Consider the following 23,076-nt stretch of genomic DNA (forward strand, 5'->3'; position numbering starts at 1 on the left):
TTTCTTTTTTTTATGGCACGCTCTCAGGCAAACACAAACAGATATATAAATTTGACATGCAATCACACCGGAACATGAACACATAAGCAGTGACAGACGGTGCGCTGGAAATTCTTGGCCAATAACAGATCCGTGATGTCATGCCAAACATTACAGGTGTGCATGTTACAAATGCAAGGTCACTGTCATGCAGCCGCTGTATATTTTTATCTGCGTGAAGGTAGCTGAAAACATGTCAGGTAGCTTTTCTCATGCTCACCTACAGTGGCTTTATGGCTCAATATTTTTGCAAATCCTGAAATGAAGCAATCTTCCCTCCTTGATCAGGCTAGCCAATTGCACTCCTGGGGATCGATGCAATCTCACATTGCCATGTTTCAGCCCATTTGTCTGTGTTTCCATGATACTTTTATAAACATTCCAGGGCATGCTACTTCAGTTCAAGAATGCATTCTGGTTTCAGTGTGTTGTTGTTTTTCCTCCAGACTGCAGTGAAACGGTAATGCAACTTTTGCTTATCACTCGATTTGGACATGTGCCATGTCTGCTGCCAGAAATCTATCACAGAGACGGCCCGCCCATGTGCATGACCTTTTCCTTTTGTTAACGTGTAGTGTTTTCATAAATACCGTGCTGATATCGCAGACTTGATAATTACTGTGCTCCTGCACACCCGGCCTCTTTATTAGTTTCCTGACAATGGGCTGTCTCGTCAGCTACACCATTGCAGGGCCAAGAAAATATACTCCCCCTGCCTCTGTCGTTCGTGACCTGAAATGAATCAGATGATCACTGACACCCCCTGACATCTGAATATCGGTAATAAAGCTAGGAACACTTGATTTAAAATCAGTCACAGAGCTTAGTTTGAAAAACATCATCTTTTTTTAACAGACATTGTGTCTTACTCACTTACCATGCAAACTCACATATTTGTGTGTAAAACGTATGCGTGGGGGAATGTTTCTGTGCATAAATTATTATTCATCAGTGAGTTCACAATTCAATTTGTTCTAAATTTTAGGATTACATTTGGAAGCATCTGAAACTACATTCTTACAAAGAAATCGTTGGTTTTATTCAGCAAGAATGCAAATGTTAAACTGATAAAAAAAAAAAAAAAAAGTGGCAGAAAAGGCATTAATAGTGAACTTCATATTTTTAAAAAGAAAAGAAAAGAAAAGAAAAGAAAAGAAAAATGGCAATAGAAAGGTCCTACTTTATATTACAGTAGGTGTCTCTAAATACTGTAGTTAATGGTTGCACTTTATTGTGCAGTATATGTACTTGCAGTGTACTTATCTAAGAACTTCTGGTATTACATGGTTACTACATAGGGTTAGGTTTGGGGTAGATTCAGAGTTATTACCTAGTTATAACATAGTTATTGTAATTACGAGAATGAGTATATAGTATGTACATGAGGAACATGACTTTAAAATAAGGTGCTACCTAGTTATAATAATAAAATAATGAATTGTTAGGTATAATGTACCTATTGCGTTCATGCTTCATTGCAAAACACTTGTGGTGTGATATAAGCAAGGTTAGAGTCAGGTTTGGTGGTCTGGTTAACTTTAAGATCCAGATTTATAAACATTTGAATGAGGGAAAACATACATATGCACCTGTTGAATCCATCCAAAAGTTTAACTTAAACTTAAACTTTGAACATAAAATATGTAATTATTAATGAATGACATACATTTACGTCCACAGAATTTCATCATGAAGAAATAAATTAGATCTGAAGATTCAGACTTCCTTATTTACTTTTCATTCAAAAATGTACAGTTTTCAATAACACTACATTTTTTTTAGAATAATTTAAAAGTATGTCATATAATGAATGGAGACATTTTAAAAACATTTAGTTTGCATTGAAATGTGCTTCTCTATAATTCTTTGTATTTAGCGAGCACCACTGCAGCATCACTCTATCTCTCCTTGCCTAGTCTTGAATACATAATAAGGCGAAAATAATGGTGAAATGACAAGAAGGAAAAGCAGATTGCAGTGGTGATGCTAAGGCTGTTGGAAGAGCCTGTACATACTGTATGTTATTTTTTGGGACCCCTTACCAGTAGTTTTGTCCTTGCCAATACAAATCACACTCTGCAGGTCAGGCTCTGAGGAATAGGTCACTTAGGTTTGATCTGAAAGTACTGAGGCTAGGAAAGCACACATGCAGAGAGTGACGGGGGGGGGGGGGGGGGGTATTAATATTATTTTACTGCTCCTCTCAATATATTATATTGCCATACTTTATAATGGAAAGCTAAATTGTATTGTATCATATGTGTGAGTGGCAGCAGTTCTCATTGATAAGGGCACATCCTGTGTGTGGGAGTACAATCTGGACCTGGAGAGGGTGGTTGGCGATGGGAAATAACTACGTACAAGTGAGAGGGGCTAGACTGGAAGTGTCTGTTAGGGAACATAATTACTACTAATGACCATTAGGAGTTCAGTTTTCAACCTCCAGGGATTGGTGAAAGGGCTTTCGCCTTATCAGTTGATTAGTGCAAATCGTGGAGACCGGATCTAGCATGTTAAGTAAACGGGACTGAGAAGTGTAGCATTATCTGGGGAAGACTAATGGAGCAGCGCAGAGTTCATCCTGAGCTAATGTGAGCCGCATATACGGGACCACTTACAGAAATCAGATAATAATATCAAAAAATGAGCCACCTCCCCATCCCACCCCAAACACCACACACATCAATTTCCTCAAGCTGCTTTTCCAATAGTCTTACTTATTTACATATTTAAATGAACCCATTATATATATATTTATTTATATATATTTTGTGGCGAGTGGGGCGGGGCCGAGAGGCGAGGGAACGAGGAGTGAGGCCAGGTGTAGTGATTGAAGATGAGCTGCACCTGCGCCCCACCCCTCGTTCCCATGCCTCTCGGCCCCGCCCCACTCGCCACATATATATATATATATATATATATATATATATATATATATATATATATATATGGATCTTTCTTTTTGAATTTGGCCTCTTGTGAAGGAAATTACAGTCAAGGCAATAAGTAGCTGATGGAGCAATATTCCTGAATTTGATCGAATGAGATGAAGACAGGGCCACATGTGTTCAGATTAATCCATAATTGGACAAGAGCTGGGAGGTATAAGACAATATCAAACACGCCTGGACATGTTCTCTCGCCTCTGATATGCTAATGGTGTAGGTTTAGCATAAACCATATAATCTTATTTACTTGGTAAAACTCACATTCAATTTCAGGATGAGTGATGGAGATTGAGAGATGAATGTTGGTGGATGACGAATAAGCTTGAATGTCACATGCACCGCAGGTAATTTATGAGACATTTACTGATGATTCAATATATGTACTCATTAATGCTTCTTCATGATTTATTACTTCTTAAGAAAAGACATAAGGCAATAATCAGTTATTGCCATATAAACCAAGCTGTGAGATCCTGTTGAACAAACATTGTAAATTAGTCAAGAATCTTTGTTAAACAAATGTCTCAGATTGGCTCATAGATATACACAAACCCCATAATTACTCATGGAAAAGACGAATTGAAGCAGACCCATATGATAATGCATCTTCTGCTGTACATGTGCGAATAATAAACCAGCAGATGTATTGTAAATATGTAGCCGTATACTGAATGAAAAGACAGCAGGCGGATTATTGCACTACATTTCTATGTCTGTGCTCTCAACCATGCATTGTATACAAACATGCCAGAAGATGTTCAAATGAATGCCTCTGTAGTATACTTCAGATATGTCAGGAGTGCTATTTGGAATAAGTCTTTTGCAATACAGTCTCATTTTTATAAAGTAATACAGACGGTGTTTTGAGTTATGAGGATATATATACAGCATTTATCACTGACTTTGGCCCTTCTGGACTAGGAAATCATGTATATTAAGCTCAAATCATAAATGGAAAGCATAAAGGAAGGGAACACAAATTGGGCGTGGCATAAAGATAGCATAGAATCTGAGAAAGTAAAGGAATAGTTCAACCAAAAATTGCAATTTGGTGAAAATGTATTCACCATCAGACCATCAAAAATGTAAATGAGTTTGCAGTTTGAAGAATCACAAAGGTACTGGGTTACTCCGCCGCGGTACCCCCGAAGCAATCTAAAATAGTCCGGAATATAAACACTTTTTATAGGTGCACCCTAGTGATTCAGGACAAGCTAAAAACACGGTTTGGAAAATGGATTCATGGTGTACTCGCTTATTATATACATTTTTCTACATTTTTAACACAAACAAAGTTACTGACCGCAGCTCTGATTGGTTATTTTTTACCGGGAGCGATGGAGTTTCTGCAAATGGCAATAGGACCACTGGGAGGAGCCAGAGGAGCTTGATTTTTTTCACAGATTATCTGTCTCATATTCTACTGTCAGGACATAATGACAGGTTTAATAAATATGTAAAAAAATATTTTTTTTACCAAAGTTCCCTACACCACCTTTTATGGTGCATGAACAATGTCGGGGTCTCCAACCCTGCTCCTGCAGAGCTACCGTCCTGCAGATTTTAGCTCCAACCCCAATCAAAGGTGTTTTGGAGCAGAGTTGTGCCTGAAGTCTGCAGGACAGGAGCAGGGCTGGAGATCCCTGATGCATAATGTTTTTTTTCAGACAAGGTATGGGGTCATGTCGATTATTATGATGTTTTTATCAGCTGTTTATACTCTCATTCTGACGACACCCATTCACTGCCATTTGAAGGGAGAGTTCACTCAAATGAAAATGATAAATGTCATCATTTACTCACCCTCATGCTTTTCCAAGCATTCTGTATTCTGTGGAAGACAGGAAGTTATAAGTGAGGGTAAGTAAATGATACCATTATTTCCATTATAAGAGGAAGTATTCCTTTAATATGATTCCATGTCTCACTGTCCTGTAGGCCCCTACTCCCTACAAATGGCCCTCGCTGATTTCATTTGGAAACCCACCCTTACTTGATATTTCCTTTGACACAATTTCAAGAGGAAAATAATATATTTCATCAGAATATGAATTTCCCTCTCTCTCTTCAATTTTTTAAAAACATTTTTTTTTTTTTTTTTATCTTCCCGATTTGGCAAGATCCCCCACATGTGCAAAGAAAATAAGAGGGGAAGAAAGAAATGAAAAAGAAATAAAAGTTGTGTTGCAGCATTTTTGCCCGTGCAGTGGAATCCCTTAAAGGGATTTCATTTTTCTTCATCTCCCTGGGACCACAGGACCTTTAAACAGATCTACGTGCTGAAAGAACACAATTATAATTCTTATAGTCTTGTACAGTAAATGTAAACAGATAACAGCCTGCCACTCTGAACTCCACTGTCTCTCAAAAGGCAAGTAATGAGGTGCAATAGACGTAATCCTCCTGAGCAGTGCCTTTTTACCTCAGTGCTTCTTCTTTTTTTCTTTTTCTTTTTTTTTTTCTTTTTTTTTTTTTTGCAAATTGAAAAGTATTGGCTGGACTACGACTGCGAGGCAGAGAGATGGACTTAAAAAAATTATGGGAGCACTGAGATTTTCCCGTAAGCATTAAAGTGATTTGTAAACAGTATAATATAAGACTACTTACAAATGGTAGTGTCATTTTTTTCCCACCATACTATCAAAAGGGAAATATCATCCTTTCCTTACAGTAGAGCTGTGCTTTGTCACCAGCTTAATTTGAGGGTGTTTTTTTAAGTGCCAGACACAAAGGTGGAGATAAACAAACGCAGTCTCCAAGATATATTTACTACCACATAATGGTCGCAAACTTTGATGTATTGTGTTAAATTAGCAAATCTGGAACTCTCCAGGCAGGAATAATCTTTTTTTCTTTTCTTTTTTCACAGGATTTTTTGGGGTTACATATTGCCTTGGGGGCAACGTTTGTCTTGTTGTATGTGCATTTCAAAATTTGTAGTGAACAGAAACACTTGTGATATGCTTATCATACTATTTTAGGCACCAATTTTAAATGCATTATTGATCTTTTGCATTATTAATAGCATACAGTATTGGGATTTTTGCTCCTTCACCTTTTTTTTCTCTCGCAAGCTACTTCCCAACTTCAAAATGCAATTTGTTAGAGTGCATTTTTAACAGACTTGAGTCTTTTTTCTATGAGCTCTCGGACTGATGTATCTCAATGGTTTGGCATCAGGCTTATGCATTAACAGATTGTCCTTTCCCCTACTTTTTTCATTCAGGCCTTAAACCACGGCATTGTTCATTTTAAAGTCACAATGAATAAAAAAAAAATAATAATACTTATTTATTTATATTTTTATAAAATATTGTTATACATAAATTAAAATACTTTGTGTCTTCATCTCACAGCCACATCTCTTCTTTGACTGATGACGTGTGCATTGGGATGAAGGCTATACTATGATTTATTTTCTCCAGCAATCTGTCACTTACAAGACATTGCAGCAATTAGAAAATGAGAACCACCCAATCAATTATTGATGTACAAAATCAAGTCCCATCCTGCATAGGTTCATGTTTCTGCCGGAGAGTGCCCAACCCCTGTAAAACCCCCCATCATATAAGGGAGAAAAGATAGTTGCATTTTTATGTTACATTCCCACTTTTAAGCCCAGCTTGCTAAATTTAAAAAAACACATTAATCAGTATCCTACAGAGCCTTGCACTCACTCCATGTATTTTTTTTATTTTTTTTTGAATGACATGACATATATGTTTTGACTGAAAGCTTAGAGTCGACACCTTCCCCTTCATAGATGTCACATTGTCTGTGTATTACTAAAGGAATGGAGGATTGCAAGATGGTGAGAATTATAGAAAAGTTAACTCCAGAAATGTCAGACATGTGACTTCCCTTCACAGCTCCTTTGCTAATTTATGTTTGGTGGGGGCTGGCCATCTCTGGTCATCACATTTACTGCTTTCCCAGGCTGGCCCCCACTAAATGACTTACTCCATGAGATTGAATTTGTATGCTAAAGGTCAGAGTAGTAGTTCGTGACTGCATATGGGTAAAGAAATAAATTCTGGAACTGAATTGGATAAACTTGCTGTGCCCCAAGGGGTGTAAATACTGTTCTAAATAAATACTATAGGCTATATGCATATGTATATCTATATATGTGATATAAATACTGTTCAGTTTCTTGCACCTAATATATATATATATATATTATGCATTAAAATCATTAACACATTTAACGCACTTGCCCCGCCCCAGATCTATGAGGATCATCTGCCATTTCATGCAATCGACTGATGACTAATATGAGGAAGATCAACAACTTACTGCATGATGGAGCCTAGAAAACGTCCCTAAAATTCAAGATATGAGGCAAAACGCCCGTCTCATATTTACATCACATAGTTAAGAAATATCATAGGAGCAGTAGTGCAATATCAGACTTGTGCAAATGTGATACTCATCTTATACAACAGTTCATTATGAAGTTAATATTGTGTTACATTTCACAATGTTGTCTGTTTTGCTCAATTATGCCAACCAAAATATAAAGACAAATCAGAACTGTTCATCCCCGAGCAACCCACAGTTGTATTTCATTTCCTAATCCACATTTTGAACGAATTTGGTGAACTATTTGGTGCATTGAACCATTGGCATATGCGTTGGATTTGAAGTGGCTTTGCACCGCGTGGGCGATTCAAAAGAACAAGGAGTCGTCTGCTCTCTTACCTCTTGCGGTAATTTGATGTCACACACTGGTAGGTCTGATGGTGATGATCTGCTTCAAGTCAAACAAGCCTAATGATTCAATGAACCATTTGTAAAGAACCATTTACTTCACTACTGAATGAATCAGCCATTTGAATGAATCAAACGAATGTATAAATTGCTTGGTGACTTAATCATTAAGACATTTACCACCACCTACTGGGAGATTAAGTTTATTATTTAAAGAATAATTTCATTAAAGAAATAATTGTATATTTTCATAGTAATAATTAGCCTAACTACGTCAGACTTCGTACTTCCGCTCAATTTCAGTTCGCTTCTGTACTCTAAGATAGTCTAAGATAGCAAAAAATCTCCCAGTTTTCCTCCTACTAGCGACAGGTTTTGGGAAAAGTTTAATTTATCAACTGTTACCGATTGTCAGTGAGAAACTGCGGAGGCCAAAGTCCGGCAAGGCGATAATTGTGATTGTGTCCCCCTTGGTTGCTCTCATGCAGGATCAGATTAAGGAGGCAGCAAAACTCACTCTATGGTTTTGTTTTCGCAGCATTCCTGTGTTTACAGTGGAAGTGTGAGGCAGCTGAGCCGGCGCATTAAACACGTCATAACCAAACGTTATGTGATTAGCTTACGGGTAACCAATGATTTTAAACTTCAGACAAGCACCCCCCACGAGAAAGTAAATGCTTGTCAATTATGCCCTTCCAGACTCTGTTTACAAAGCAAAGTGAAGTAGCAGAGTTTGGTCTTACCAGGCATAATAATAATAATGCAATTTAGAAAATAAATTATTAAAGTTAGAGTTCACCCAACCAAAAATGACAATTCTGTCATCATTTATTCACATGGTCACCTACATCTTAGGTGCAAATTACCACAGTTTTTGAGTTTTTTTTTTTTTTGTTTGTTTGTTTTTAAGTCTATGAGGGGATGCCTGTAGATAATTGGTACATACACATTTTACTAGCCGTTTGTGTGAGTGTGTGGTCTAGGAGCAAGCAGCAGTTTTCATGCAAAACACAGGTGAACTGCTGTACATGTAATTCCAAGTGACCTGTTCATGCTTCATAGGTGTCCAAGATTATCCTCAATTCATCTCTGAAAATATAATGTGTTCTAACATTTACCCTTGCAGTTTTTCTCCCTGTTTTCAATAATTTCCATTTGAACTAAGAACAGTTAAATATCTTCTAGATAATGATACGTTTAATAATTTTAATGCCTGAACATGCTTCACAAAACTACAACTCATATGTTTGCCGAAGTCCATTAATACTAATCTTACTGTCAGATGACACTCCATGTGAGAGTTGCCCTTGTTTTTCAAACAGATTATCAAAGACAGTCACTTTGCTTCAGTACATGTCACTTTTTTTCTTCTTTTTCTTCTTGTGTTGTTTTGCTGGGAAAAAAAAAAAAAAAAAAAAAAATATATATATATATATATATATATATTATAGGTTTGAGACCATTTCAGTGTTAAGGTGGTTTGAGCTCTATTTAGTCAACCAATTTTTAAGAGAGCTATCTTTGCTAAGCTATTTTAATAATGCTTGGTGGCTGTGGATGTAAGTGTGCTGGGTTACAGTGACAGTAATCAAAAAGAATCTCAGTGTGAATGGCAGAATCAAAGCGAATGTGTACAGAGGGGAATTTGCTGACATCCTGTTTTTCTGTAATTAAATATTTGAAGGAAAATGCATGTGAGACGTAAAGAGAGAGGGAGAAAAATATGTAGAAACAGATCTGCATCATCCCTTGGGTGCATTATTTTTCTTAGTGAGAGAGAGGACAAATGATGAGGGATGGGGAGTAAAAAAAAAAAAAAGTCTCATGATATTGCTGATTTGCATCTTTTGATCTTTTCTCAGCCTGACAGTAGATCAGTACCATAGAGGAGCCAATACAAAGCTGTTTGCTATTTCTTTTACGGGGCTATTACTCTCTCATTCTCACTTTCTTAGTAGTTTTTTTTTTATATATATGTTCTCAGGTCACCAGATTATTGCCCTCTTTCTGTGGATGGAAACATCTTTCCTCATGTTGTGACTAAATTGTTATTGGAACCTGTAAGAGCAAAGGCAGGACCACAGGGTGAAAGTGATATTGATGAGTGTTTGTGCACTTTCCTCAAGACCCCTTCAAATCTGGCAAGAACAAAGGCAGGCAAGTTTGACAGCCGGCATCCATCTCCCAGTCAGGGGCGATGGGAAAGGGGTATGCCTACTGGGAGACCCCCTACCGCCCTCCTTCCAGTTGTCCTCTATTGGCAGGAAGGGTCCCATGTGTTCAAGTGCCCTTCACTGTTAGAACCTTTTATAAGGGCAGGCATATCTATCTATCTATCTATCTATCTACTTATCGATCTATCGATCTATCTATCGATCCATCCATCCATCCATCCATCCATCCATCCATTTCTAATTCCTTACATTTGAATTTGAATTGCAATTCTGCATCCTGTTTGCTGCCTCCAATCAACTTAATTTCAAATTCAGGAATTAAATTGTATAATTGAAAGGAAATTATCTATTTAATTCAGAATGCAGCACAACTGTTCTGATAGTCCATACCACTTGGAATCTAAGAAATGTAAGAAAAGCAATTGAAAATAAGTTTTAAATTCGTTCACAGTCAAATTCAAAACAGGAACTTTTAGTCACAAATTTATATATAGCCTACATTTTCAGAAGAACGGCAAATCCACCCAAGGTATTTATTTATTTATTTATTTTATTTTTCTTAATGGTCAGTCTGGCTTGTGTTCGATGTTGCTGGGCCTAAAAGCAGGATGGCAGTGAATTCTGCTCACAGCGGTGAGTGCATGACACATTGTTAGTGTGTTCAGTCAGAGCCCATTCACCAGTGCCGCTAGTCTCACTATGCAAATGTTCTGATGTAAATTAAAGGTAAGGGGAAAAAGCCTCTGTCAGCTGACAGAATAGTGATGGGCATTTCAGACGGAGAATAAAAATGGATGCGTGTTCATTTCGGAGGGTCCATTTTTATTTATTAATTTAATGTCTTCTCTCCATCAACAAGCACTTTATTTTGTCAGCAGGTGCAGCTGAACCTCTGGGCTTCAGTTGTTACGTCTGGGTCTTGTCCCTTTTCACAAATTATGCTGATGTTAAACCTCTTCAGATGTTAAATCTCTTCATTTTTCTTGGATTTGGTACATTCTTAATCATTTTTTTTTTTTTATTTTTTTTTTACAAACTTTAAAAACAGAAATTAATGATGGGTTCAGATGTAATTCAAAAGACAAATACGTCCTCTACACTTGTCTTCCCAAAGAGAATTGATGAAAGTATAATAAATATCTGCTGTTTGAATTTATTTGCTAGGTAAACTGCTCTTTTTGCCCTAAGCACACACCGAAACAAAAATGCTAGAAATACAGGTAGTAAAACAGTGCAGAAAAATATGTATTACATTGTATTATTTTATCATTGTATTATATATAATACAATGATATTTTGGGACCAGTGAAATTTGTAAGGTGCTTTCATCACTTAGTGTGGCTTTCATGAAATGTACAGTACACCTTTTAGGGGCTAAACAAGAAAGAATTCTCACCCTTTGTATTGTTGTGCATGAAACACTACCCCTCGTCTCTTGTCTGCTGCTTTTCTAAACTCGAGACTTTGTAGCCGCATAGTCACTTACAAGCAAGTCTGCTCACAACAGATACACACACACACATTCTGTTTGCAGTCTTCAGTCTGTGAGACAAAGGAACTGCTTGTTGCCACGTCTATTCTGCCATGATGTGACATGTTAAAACAGAGTTCTCTGTAATTCCACATTAGAACAGACAGTGAGCATAGATAGTGCTGCCTGAGCACTAGACCCCCCTCTGTCCCTGAAGCCTTTTGTGGGGACAGCCAATAGACACTTCAAAGAAAAGAACATGATAATTGCAGCTCCTATCAGTCCATTGGTCTCTGCCAAGGAGAGATGGATGAGTTATCTGCATGTTTAATGGCACTGTAGCACCTTCATGGCCTTAGGGATCCACTTGGAAATAAAAATGAACATGACATAGTGGCATATCATTTTCAGTTCAATGTGATAAAGATCATCAATATATATATATATATATATATATATATATATATATATATATATATATATATATATATATATATATATATATATATATATATATATATATATATATATGTAGATAGATAGATAGATAGATAGATATATTACCAATCATCGTGTTAAAATGTGCACTTGTATTGTTATTAGTAGTAGTAGTAGTTGTTGTTCCATTGTTAGTGTTTTTTAGGTTGGCAGATCTTTGTATATCAGATTAGTTTTAGTACACCAGAAGTTCAGAGTCAAGGCCAGTCTTAAACAGGACCAGACCTGCGTGTTGCTCGTGATTGTGTTACTTGTTTGAAATCAATGCATATTTAACAGGAGAATGGGTAATCATATCCTGTAGCAGCCCACAGTCCATTCAGCCACTCAGAAAACAAGGCAGCAGGAAAAAAAACAGACTACAATATGAAATTAGATTCTCAATCTGTATTATCTGGACACAGATAAAGCTCTTTTGTAACAGTTTTTTTTTTATTATTTTTTTCCTAGCTATGTAGTTGGATCTGCTTCATGAAAATCTATCTGTTTTTTATTTGATTACATTTGCTTTGTATAGCAATAACAATTGCCCTGTTTGGTTCCTTCTCAGCACAGTAGGAATAAATCAGGAGCACAGGAAGGCTAATCATGTACCTGGGAATGTTACTGAGAAAACCATTCCATTCAAAGTTGTGTGTTATTCATTAATCAGGCATGCATCAAATATTTACTCTGATTGTTTTGCATTAGTGCATTTATTATTTTCTTTAAGGATAGGAATTCTGTTTTATTGAATACTTATAGTATCATATGCAGGGGGGAGGTAAATACACTCATTTGAACACATATTATTTGTGTGTGTATGTGTGTCTATATATATATATATATATATATATATATATATATATATATATATATATATATATATATATATATATATATATATATATATATATATCTGAAACATGATTATTTATATAAGTTAGTGTTATTTATGAATTGTAAAGATGCTTCTGATAAGGAGGAGGGGAAGTAAATTAATGTTATTAGTGTCTTTTAAAATATAAATGGCATAACTTTTAAAAGCCCCTGAATACATTACAGGAATTTGCTCTCAGGCAGAAACTGTAGTGACCTTGAAGGCCCGTCATAGCACATGGTTTAATCCACAGTTCACTTAGTGCAAAGAAGAGCCCTACATTTGAACACTGCCTAATTGACCGTTGAGATGGTCGTTGGGTTAAGGCTCCTCTGACATTTTTGAAACGTGTGACATGACATCTCTGTAGGTGATGTGAATCTTCTCTTCTCTACTCACGTCCTCTCTGCCATTTGCCCCGACAAGAGGCAAAATCATTAATTTGCTGTGACGGGCTTAATGCTGCACTTTAGTGTGTAGTCGGCAGGCGGAAAGGGATGGAGCGGTCCTCATTACGGAGCCGCTGATTGTTCCTCTGGCTACTATAAAGGTTCATCTCTAGCAGCCACTGACAATTTTCTCCTGAACAGACAATAAAAGCTGTACTTCACAGCAGTGGAACAGACAGAGACGGGTGTAAAAACCCACTGTTGTTCCTATTCGGCTCCAGTCAGACAGCTCTGAATGCTAATCCACCCCAGTGTGCCGGCAGATTTAAGACTGCCCGGGATTTTACATTTCTGTCTGCAGTTATTCTTCAGCTTTTTGTTTCTCAGTGTCTTGTACTCAATGTTTTCAATCAACTTTATAATGAGTTCAAATTAATATTATGATTTTGTTGTTTTCTTTGACCTCGTTTTTTTTTTTACCTTTAGTGGAGTGATCATAGACTTGTTCTTCATTTATATAAGAGTATTGGCCTTAATACTGGTAAAAAAAAATAATAATAATAATAAAAAAGTAAAATTGTGTGTTAAGAGAGTTGGGGAAAATGCGATGCTGTCAGATTTTAGAGCACCGGAGTTGTCCTGGGAACCGGGATAATGACAGACTGCCCCCTCTCCGCAGTCGTACTTTCAGTCGTTTGCTTGCACACTGAGATTAAGCGATCACTCGTCAGAATGAAAATGGTGTGAGCGCAAGCCTGAAATGTTTTCTGTTCACATAGGGCATAGGGATGAACAAATGGAGGAAGTGAAGTTGTGCAGCTGTGACATTTTGTTTATATACTGTATGAATCCATAATAATAAATCATTTGTTTTCTCTATTACATGAAGAAAGAATATGAAAGAGGAAAAAAAAAAACGTTTTCCATCAGAAAAAGCAATTCATTAATTTGGGCTCATTCGGGGGAATTTATTTTTGTATTTTGTTTTTTGTAGAGCAAAGACTGTTGTGAAGCTGATGTGTTAATGAGATAGATCTTTCATGTGGAATGATAGGACAATTAGGAGAACAAAAGTGCAAGGTGTGACAATTTAAGTGTGTGTGCTTTGTCAGTGTCTGGACACGGCACCGGTGAGACAACATATGCACAAAACCATGGTTATTAAGCAATTGCATTTTTTTATTATGTCCGCATTTCAAAGCTCACGCTGTCCTTGTTACTGCAGTAAAAGTGTACTGAATTCTGAATTCTCATTCCAGAATGTATACAGTACATTACCGCCTCAAGAAATGGAACTGAAGTAGCTGTACATGATGTCGCAACATAACTGATGGGAGTTATGTGAGGAAGAAAAGTCCAAAAATGCAGTTTCAGACATTTTTTAAGTCCTATTAGCAACAATAATGATAATAATAATAATAATAATACTAATAATCAAATAAATAAACACCCTCATGTTATTCTAAAGCCATTTGTATTCTTATTATTATTCTTATGTATAATGATGGTAATAATAGTAATAATAATATGATATTTGAGAGATGGTTCTAGTATTCTGATGTGGTTCTCAAGAAACATTTATTCTTATCAGTTTTCAAAATAGGTGTGCTTCCTAATATTTTGTGATCAGTAGCTGAATAGTGACTTGATTTATTAAACTATTGTTCCAGTTTGTTCAGTCTTCCAACTTTCTACCCATTTTCCCTCCGAAAAGCAGTCAAGGATAGTCATGCCTTCATTTATTTATTTTTCACACACAACCCAATTGCCCTCTCAGTCTGGAACTGTGGCCTGGGCACTGGTTTCAAGTTGGCTACAGGGCCCTGAGGCAGGTTTGAGCAAAACACTTTGACCTCCACCATCTGCTAGTGATGTATGAAGAGTTGAACAGCAGATAGATGGGATTCACAACCAAAGCATCACCTGGAAATCCAGGACTTAGCTTGCCCTTTCCATATTTAGTTTTTTTTTTTTTTTGGTATGTGAGATTGAAACATTCAGCCATTACAGTAAAACACCAGAATTTCAAAGAGACTATGCAGCTCTGCACTTGACGGTGGGCTTTAATTCTTGTATGTGATTGATTGCAGCTCGGTCCGGTGTGGACGGCATTGATCTGGTCGTGCTTGAGTGGTATTAGCTGCAACTGGAAGTAGTCTCAATTCACCCTCCTCTGTTTTTCTTTTTAGCTCCATACGGATTTGGACATGGGGAATAAGAACATCAAGTATGTACTGGCAGGGGAAGGGGCGGGCACCATCTTCGCAATCAATGAAAGGACGGGGGACATTCACGCCATGAAAAGGCTAGACAGGGAGGAGAAGGCTGAGTACACGCTCACGGCGCAGGTCATCGACAGAGACTCCAACCAACCTCTGGAACCACCATCAGAGTTCATCATCAAAGTGCAAGACATCAATGACAACCCCCCACAGTTCATTGAGGGGCCTTACAAAGGTTCAGTGCCAGAGATGTCCCAAGTGGGTGAGTGGTCTCCTTTCTCCATCTCCATCATCTCTGGTTGTCTCAGCTGAACAATGACAAAAGGCCTTTATCTCACAATGAAGTGAGGCAGACAAAAGCTTTGACAAAATATACAAGTGATAGACATGTCATGATCTAAAAATAGACTGAGAAATAGGAGATGACAGGAATTTCTCAGTAATGCAAGTAATGCATTCTAATGAATGTCTCCTTACCCTAAGACTTTAAATAGAGCTCATAGTAAGTTGACAAAGCCTGCTTGAGATTTCTCCATACAAACCCGAGCCTGACCTTGAGGTGGATCTTGAATATGAGTAAGTCGGTGAAAAGAATCTCTGAAAATTTTATAAAGATAACCCTCATGACATCATGAGAGCCCTGTTGTGCTGCAATGTAGTGTTTTGGAGTGAAAAACCCTTTTTCTGGAAAGTATCTGTATTTTTCAACTCTTGTGCTGGGGGATAGCTGGATAAAACATCTAAACTCATGTCTTGTTTTGTTTGATGGTTTGTTTGGCGGTTGATGGTTTATAAACAACATGACTGTAATGTAATGCAGAGAAGATAACTATATTAATTAATATAGATTAAAGATGAGAGTACTCTGAGTTACAGGAAGTTCAATTAATGAAATGATTGATGTTAATTTGAGCAGTAAAACAGCATTAAATCTGCCCTGTGCATAAAGTGTTTTTCAATTTCTGATTTAATGCTCACTTTTGAAGAGCAGAATGCAGCCGGGGGAATGATGCTCTTCTCCAGGTACATTATAACTAATTCATGTGTAACACAGAGCTTCATTGTTTCCTTTAAATCCTCGGGTTCTTCATATGGGCTTTTTCTCCTCAGTGTTTGTTCTTAGCCATATTTTCTGTGCTTTTACAGAATAGGAGCTGTATGTGAGAGTCTTTCTCTCTCTACTGCTTTCAGACTAATGCACTCAATTGAAGTCCTCAGTGTAGTTTTCCGAGGGGTTTGACAGTGAAGTGTGGGATGCAGCAGATGGTGGGGTGAAGAGCGCAGTGGTGGAGGAGGGCAGGAAGGAGAATACTGCTAAAGATGCCTGACGTTGACTTCTTTTGCGATTGTTCTTTCCTTTTGTCACTGCTGATCAATTAAACATTAGTTGATGTTATCTTGTTTGCTTGAAAGGCATTCTCAATGACTTGTTTTGGTCTTATAAAGTATTTATGTTGTGGGAGACACTCATAAAGAGAATCAAAAGCTCTTTGGCTGGGAGAGAAGAAAAAACAAACCAAACAGTCAAACAAGGATGCCTCTTTTATTTCCTGTCTCATGTACACACATCACAGAAGTTTACCTATCATGCTGATGTTGCATGTTTTGTTTTCTAATAATGGCCTGCCAATAAGTTTTGTGAGCAAGTTTTTTCTTGGTGGGGGGATGGTTCTTGAAGTACAGTTGAAGAACCAAACCAATCGGTATTTATTTATTTGTGTTGTAGCTAACAGTAGGTTGTCGATGATGGAATCGTAGGTAGTGCAGGTATACAAACTTGAACTGCTAGTTTATTACTTTGATCAACACTAGACATTTTTAAGCAGGCACGTGTATTAAACTCACTAATTAAGTATTTGGATATAACTGTGGTATATTTTTCAGTCGATTTTTCGATACATGTCTATTCACAATATTTGGTTTCAGTACTCAATACTCATTTTTCCACAGTATCAATACAACAATTCCAGCTGTGTTTTTTTCACTTTCTCTTCTGTCTGACAGCAAGTTTGACACATACGGTAGTGTGGCACTGTGATCATTTACACACATACAGATGCAAACTCCATTCTCTGCATGTGCTGTAAGCTGAGCGTGATTTTGGGAATGCAATGTGTGTGAGTTATGCTATTTTTTCCACATTCACATTATTTCCAACATTTTTGTAAACTGTAGTTCACAGTGTTTCACTAGATTTGTAATGAGATTTGATATGCCTGTTATCACAGACTTAAACGCTTTCCCACGACCAAAAATAAAAATCTTGCAAGTAAAGAAGTAAAGATGTAAGTATAGTACATTTAGCAGACACTTTTATCCAAAGCGACTTACAATTTTTTTTTTTTTTTTTTTCAGAATGTGTGTTCCCTTGGAATTGAACCCACAACCTTTTGCACCACAAACGCAATGCTCTACTCCAATTATAATTATGAATTATTCTTTAAAGTTCAGTTGTATATTTAAGTATTAGAATTAGTATGTAATAGTGATTTTATAATAATAATAATAATAATAATAACAACAATAATAATAATAAACCCATTTGAAGAGAAAGACCAACCAATGGTAATGTCTGGTAGTTGTACAAGCTGTTGCTTCTTGAAGTTGTTTTAATTTGGCTAATGACTGAATTCTGAATTGGTGTATTGTAAAAACCAAGAAAAGCATCCCACAAATTAGAGCACCAAATCCATGACAGACCAAAGAATAAATGATTTGAAAGGCCATGTGAGGTGAGACAAATCCCTCACCTTCTCAATTTTAATTCAAGCTCATGGATGCAAGTTTCCCCCTAGAACGTATGTATATTGTTGAGATTATCTCATATTTCATATGTATATTGATGAGATTATCTCATATTTCGTATGTATATTCATGAGATTATCTCATATTTCAATATCATTTTAAATAATTTAATAGTGTTATCTGCTCACATCAGTCTGTCCACAAATGACAGTGATAAATGATTTGCATGGACTGGATGAATCTCATCGGATTACAGGGTCTGTTTTTTTTTTTTTTTGCTTTTTCACTAACGGGGTCTCTGACTCTAAGGCCAATACAAGTAGGTGAAATCCTCCATCAGATCTTCAAACCACATGCTGGCATTACATAGCTCCCTGCCTTCTGCTGCTGACAAGAGGATTGTTACATTGTTGAAATTAGCAAGTCTACTTGAAGAGTCTATGGGGGTAATTAACGTCGAGCCGTCCATACCACCCCCCTGCCACGGAAGAAGGTGTGAATGACAATAATTGCTACTAGGAAAAATAAAGCAGGGACAGTTGTTTTTGTCATCTGAAAGTCGATCGTGTGAGGCCTTGGCGATGGGGGCTTCGTTATAGAGTCGGTTAATAAAGTCAGGAAGAGACAGATGGCAGATGGCTCATCCACCCTGCTTGCTGTGTCCCCGCTCTCTCCTGGCTAAATGAACCCATGTACGGAGACACAAGTGCACAGGAATGTGTCAGGATCAGCTAAATTGGAGTGCTGATATAAAATTGAAGTGACATAGATTAATAATAGATTACCCAGAGTTCATTTGCATTTTCAGAGTTATTATGAGCTCCAGTAACAGAGCTAACAGGCGAGGGGTCTGTTCTTCTAATAACATTTCTGATTATGCACTCCATATTCCTGGCAGGTAAAAAATAAATAAGGTCTTGTCAGGGGGATTTTTGACAATGATTTGGAAGCTATTTTCTGAGACGTATTTATGGAAATAGATAACACATATCCAGCATACCGCTCGCACATTTTAAGACATCAGCCCATGTACATTTAAAGTTTGCACACTGCCTTAAATATTCTAATGCTTATTGGAATAATTTTGAATGGGTCTATTTTACATTTATCTTAGAGTCAAAATAATAGTAATAGTAATAGTGATAAGAAATATCATCAACCAAAGTACACTACTGTTTAGAAGTGGTTTTAGGAAAATATTTAATGTTTAATTAATTTAATAAGTTTACAGTGAGGAACTTACCATGGACGTATTTTATTATTATTATTATTATTATTATTATTATTATTATTATTATTATTATTATTTTTATTATTATTATTATTATTATTATTATTATTATTATTATTATTATTATTATTATTATTATTGTTATTGTTGTTGTTGTTATTATTATAAGACATAAATGCAGAAATGTGAAGTTTATAATGAAAAAAATATTTGCCTTATTGACTTCCATTATATGTACAGATTTTAACGGGTATAGCTCATTATTTAAACATACAGTATACATTTTGAATTATGTTCACACTGCATCTGTCAAATTATTGCCTTTCAGAGCAGACGTCCTCAGCTGCTAACCTGGCAGCAAGCAGATATTATGTCTGGCTCAAAAGTTTCTAGATATGCTAAAATATTTCCAAGAATTATAGCTCTAGCAATAGTAGTATGGAGCTTTGAAGTAAAGTGGTCGTAAAGAGTGTGCTTACATGCTGTTGAACACACATATTCTGCATGAAAATGTTTGCTATCAGAAATTGCTGTCAGGCTTATTTTATTAAAACTGCATCCAAGTTTGCCCTGATTTGACAGTTTAAACATTCTACAGATAAAGTAATCCACTTTTGGTAGATTCTCTCCAACAGTGTACACTGTAAAAAAATAAATGTGACATTTAAAGTAAATTACCAGCAGCTGTGGTTGCCAGAACTTCATTGTTAAAAATATAGTAGAAATATTTTAAGCTTATTAAAACAAAACAAAAAGAAAAAAAATATTTCATTAAGTGATGTAATGTTAATAAACCAGTATACTGAAGTATTAATATCTGTTTTGAACCACTGTAATGCTGACAAACACCAAAACATGTACTAAATAACAAAAACATATACTAAATATACTAAATATACACTAAACACCATCATGGTAACACACGTGATACAACATTAGATGTAAGATAAAATACTACTGTACACTGATAAGGGAAAACTTAGAAGAAACATATTTATTTCAACGGAAAAACATAAAATATGATGTGTCATGAAGGGGATTCTGGGAGTGTCAATTTACAGTTTTTAACTGTAAATTTTACAATTACTTTTTCTTTTTCACTTCCAAAAACTGAAATTTTAGCAGTATTTTACTGCAAAATTACATTACATGTAATTACAGTTATTCGCCTTATATAGCATAGAAACTTACTTTTAACCAGTTAACAGGTTTTTACTGTAACTGTAACTTTTTTTTTTTTTTTTTTTTTTTGTTTTTTTTTTACAATTTAGGGCAGCTCGAGTTGCAATCTAATTACACAGTACATGCTTTACAATCAGTATCAGATCTTAACATTAGACACTGCTTTCACATGAAATTATCACAGCCATAGTCTAGAAAGACTTTTCACATCCTCATTAGTGGTTGAAACATGGTGCATATTTATCTGGTAGATTCCAAGGGTTTACGGTTATATAGCATGTCATCTGGTGTGTGGCGCTGGCAGATAAAGGAGGAAGTAGGGGGTGCTGGGCCTTTAACGTGGTGTGCAGCTGGGCCACTGCGAAAGCACATCTGCTGGTCAGACTCCACGCTGAGGTTTGCCTTTGGCCTTAGCTAGGATTGAGGGTCAGGGAGTTAACCCACTGCAGCCAAACTATATCCAGCTAACTTAAAAAAAGATTGGATTGGGGGTTAGTAGTCTGCAGAAATGTGTACTGCTTCTACTTTGAAACTCTATGTGTATTTCCATGAGGTCAGACTGTGACTATGCCTTCAATATTACCAAATTAACTTCACTACATTAGGTTTCACCAGTGGCATCCGATGACTTCTTTAACAAGTTATGCTATCTAATTTGTTAGAGACGCTTGACTAGGGCATTTATAATAATGCTAATATTTATTAGCCAGTCCCTGAACTCATTCACTCAAATGGCTTGAATATGCTGAGCATTCACAGCTTATATGGACTCAACACCCCTGGGTCTTGGTCAAATCAATCAGGAAGAAATAGCTTTATCGTTACAAATATGATGATGATGATGATGATGTGTGTGAGTGTGTGTGTGTGTGTGTGTGTGTGTGCGTGTGTTGTAAATATATTCTGTTATCATAATTATTTGTCTGTGAAACCATCTCTTTTTCTTTTTCTCTTATTTTGTAGTATGTTGAGAAACAAAGCATGGACGAGCTGGACTTCTTTTTGCATGTAAAGCCTGACTGTCTCTCTCCACTTTTAGATTTTATATTAATGACATTTATATCCACAGAGGTTTTGCAACAGGTGGGAGTGAAATGAATTATCAGTTGAAATGGCCTTAGTGAATAAGATGTAAGCAATTATTGCTGTGAATTTACTACTGTAGTACTGGTTTCAGCAGGATTTCTTTGAAACCACCTCTTTTGCGCCATGGACATCAGTGCCATAAAACGTGAATCACCAAGAAAGAGCTTACAAAATGACCCTACTCCACTCCACTGACTCTGTCTCTTATCCTACTGTAATCATGTTCAATTGCTCATGAAAAGAGATGAAAATGCAATAGACAGTTTAATACATTTCCATCAACTCTCCTTTTGAATTACTCATTCTTTATTATTATTTATTTGTTTCCTTTTAAGCATACCTTATTTTACTAGAGCTTTTACTTTGATATACAGCATTTACAGTTTATACTTGTAATACTATTTTAACCTTCAGACAAAAATGGCACACTTTTTGTTTCCAAGGTTAAAATTAATTCAGCTAATAGCATTTAACTGTCTGTCAATGAAGGAATGCTTGCACTTCTCTCTAGTACAGGAATACTGCATTGGTTTTAGTCTGTTACCTCAAAATATATATGTAAGGACACAGGAACTTTCATTTGAAATGGCCTTAGTGAATAATATGTAAGCAATTCTTGCTGTGAATGTACTACTGTAGTACTGGTTTCAGCAGGATTTCTTTGAAACCACCTCTTTTGCTCCATGGACATCAGTGCCATAAAACGTGAATCACCAAGAAAGAGCTTACAAAATGACCCTACTCCACTCCACTGACTCTGTCTCTTATCCTACTGTAATCATGTTCAATTGCTCATGAAAAGAGATGAAAATGCAATAGACAGTTTAATACATTTCCATCAACCTTCCTTTTGAATTACTAATTCTTTATTATTATTTATTTGTTTCCTTTTAAGGATACATACCTTATTTTACTAGAGCTTTTACTTTGATATACAGCATTTACAGTTTATACTTGTAATAATATTTTAACCTTCAGAAAAAAATGGCACACTTTTTGTTTCCAAGGTTAAAATGAATTCAGCTCATAGCATTTAACTGTCTGTCAATCAAGGAATGTTTGCACTTCTCTCTAGTACAGGAATACGGCATTGGTTTTAGTCTGTTAACTCTGAATATATATGTGAGCTGAGGACACAGAAAAAATAAATAAATAAATAAACACACATGCACAGGAAATGATGCCATGCATCTTGTTCGGCATAAAATCAAATTCAATGATCATGTTGGAGCTCAAAATATATGAATAGACATGAATAGAATAGACAATATATATATTTTTTTTTTCTAATAGTTATTCCTTTCACATAGGACGACAGGGATGGAAATAGACAACAAGCGATGAAAGAGACAGGAGAGAGTGTTTTTGCAGTTGGGTGATGAGGAGAGCCCATAAATAGCCCAGGCCAGCGCTAATGGGCCCAGGGGGGTATTGTGTTGGCTTAAAGAGTGACACTGATGCCATATGACAGGGTAATCAGCACTGAGGTGGACACTGACATTATCTGTCTCTCATGATAAGG

At 36.3% G+C, this 23,076-nt stretch overlaps 1 protein-coding gene across 2 annotated transcripts in view; it reads left to right on the forward strand.

Moving 5' to 3' along the window:
• Window positions 1-23,076, forward strand: part of LOC128016721 (cadherin-8-like) — an 88,085-nt gene that overhangs the window by 23,052 nt on the left and 41,957 nt on the right. For both annotated transcript variants that reach the window (XM_052601432.1, XM_052601433.1), the window contains exon 3: window positions 15,278-15,572. In XM_052601432.1, coding sequence (XP_052457392.1) covers window positions 15,278-15,572 — 295 coding nt within the window. The remainder of the gene's footprint in view (window positions 1-15,277; window positions 15,573-23,076) is intronic.

The sequence above is a fragment of the Carassius gibelio genome, chromosome A7 (genome assembly GCF_023724105.1).
Source record: "Carassius gibelio isolate Cgi1373 ecotype wild population from Czech Republic chromosome A7, carGib1.2-hapl.c, whole genome shotgun sequence".
Classification (NCBI taxonomy): Eukaryota; Metazoa; Chordata; class Actinopteri; order Cypriniformes; family Cyprinidae; genus Carassius; species Carassius gibelio.